The following is a 949-nucleotide window of genomic DNA, read 5'->3' as shown; positions in this document are numbered from 1 at the left end:
CACGCTGACCTCCTGCTGACCTCATGTCAACCTCGTATTGATTTCACGCTGACCTCCTGCTGACCTCATGTCAACCTCATATTGATTTCACGCTGACCTCCTGCTGACCTCATGTCAACCTCATATTGATTTCACGCTGACCTCCTGCTGACCTCATGTCGACCTCATATTGATTTCATGCTGATCTCGTATTGACCTCATGTCAACCTCGAGTTGTCCTTATAGTGAATTTGTGCTGACCTCATAATGACCTCATGCTGACCTCGTGTCCCACACAGGCCGGTCAGCAGGCAGGCGCGGAGTCGCTCTCCCTCTCCTCGCAATCGCAGGCGAGCGGTCACCTGTCCGAGGGCGGCCATTATTCGGACACGACGGCGTCGGCGGCCGGCAGCGACGACGACGAGGGCAGCACCGCAGCGACGGACGGCTCGACGCTGCGCACGTCGCCCGCGGAGCAAGCGGGCAGCCAGAGCTCTGAGAGCGAGCACAGCAACATAGACTCCGTAGAACAGAACGGTACGCGAGGGAGCGAGGGAGGGAGCGAGGTTGGGAGGGAGGGAGCGAGCGAGGGAGCAGGCAGGCAGCCAGAGCTCTGAGAGCGAGCACAGCAACATAGACTCCGTAGAACAGAACGGTACGCGAGGGAGGGAGGGAGGGAGGGAGGGAGGGAGGGAGGGAGCGAGGGAGCGAGGGAGCAAGCGGGCAGCCAGAGCTCTGAGAGCGAGCACAGCAACATAGACTCCGTAGAACAGAACGGTACGCGAGGGAGCGAGGGAGGGAGGGAGGGAGCGAGCGAGGGAGCGAGGGAGCGAGGGAGCGAGGGAGCAGGCAGGCAGCCAGAGCTCTGAGAGCGAGCACAGCAACATAGACTCCGTAGAACAGAACGGTACGCGAGGGAGCGAGGGAGGGAGTGAGGGAGGGAGCGAGGGAGGGAGTGAGGGAGGGAGCG

At 61.7% G+C, this 949-nt stretch overlaps 1 protein-coding gene across 1 annotated transcript in view; it reads left to right on the top strand.

The window, feature by feature from the left end:
• Nucleotides 1-278: 278 nt before the first annotated feature.
• Nucleotides 279-949, top strand: part of LOC106814561 (E3 ubiquitin-protein ligase UBR4-like) — a gene marked incomplete at its 5' end in the record, with an annotated part of 3,150 nt that continues 2,479 nt past the window's right edge. Inside the window, one exon of the mRNA XM_014818893.1 lies at nt 279-516. Within this exon, the coding sequence (XP_014674379.1) occupies nt 279-516 (238 nt within the window). The remainder of the gene's footprint in view (nt 517-949) is intronic.

This window comes from Priapulus caudatus, unplaced genomic scaffold (genome assembly GCF_000485595.1).
Source record: "Priapulus caudatus unplaced genomic scaffold, Priapulus_caudatus-5.0.1 Scaffold945, whole genome shotgun sequence".
Classification (NCBI taxonomy): Eukaryota; Metazoa; Priapulida; class Priapulimorpha; order Priapulimorphida; family Priapulidae; genus Priapulus; species Priapulus caudatus.
This window is presented reverse-complemented; position numbering and strand designations above follow the sequence as displayed.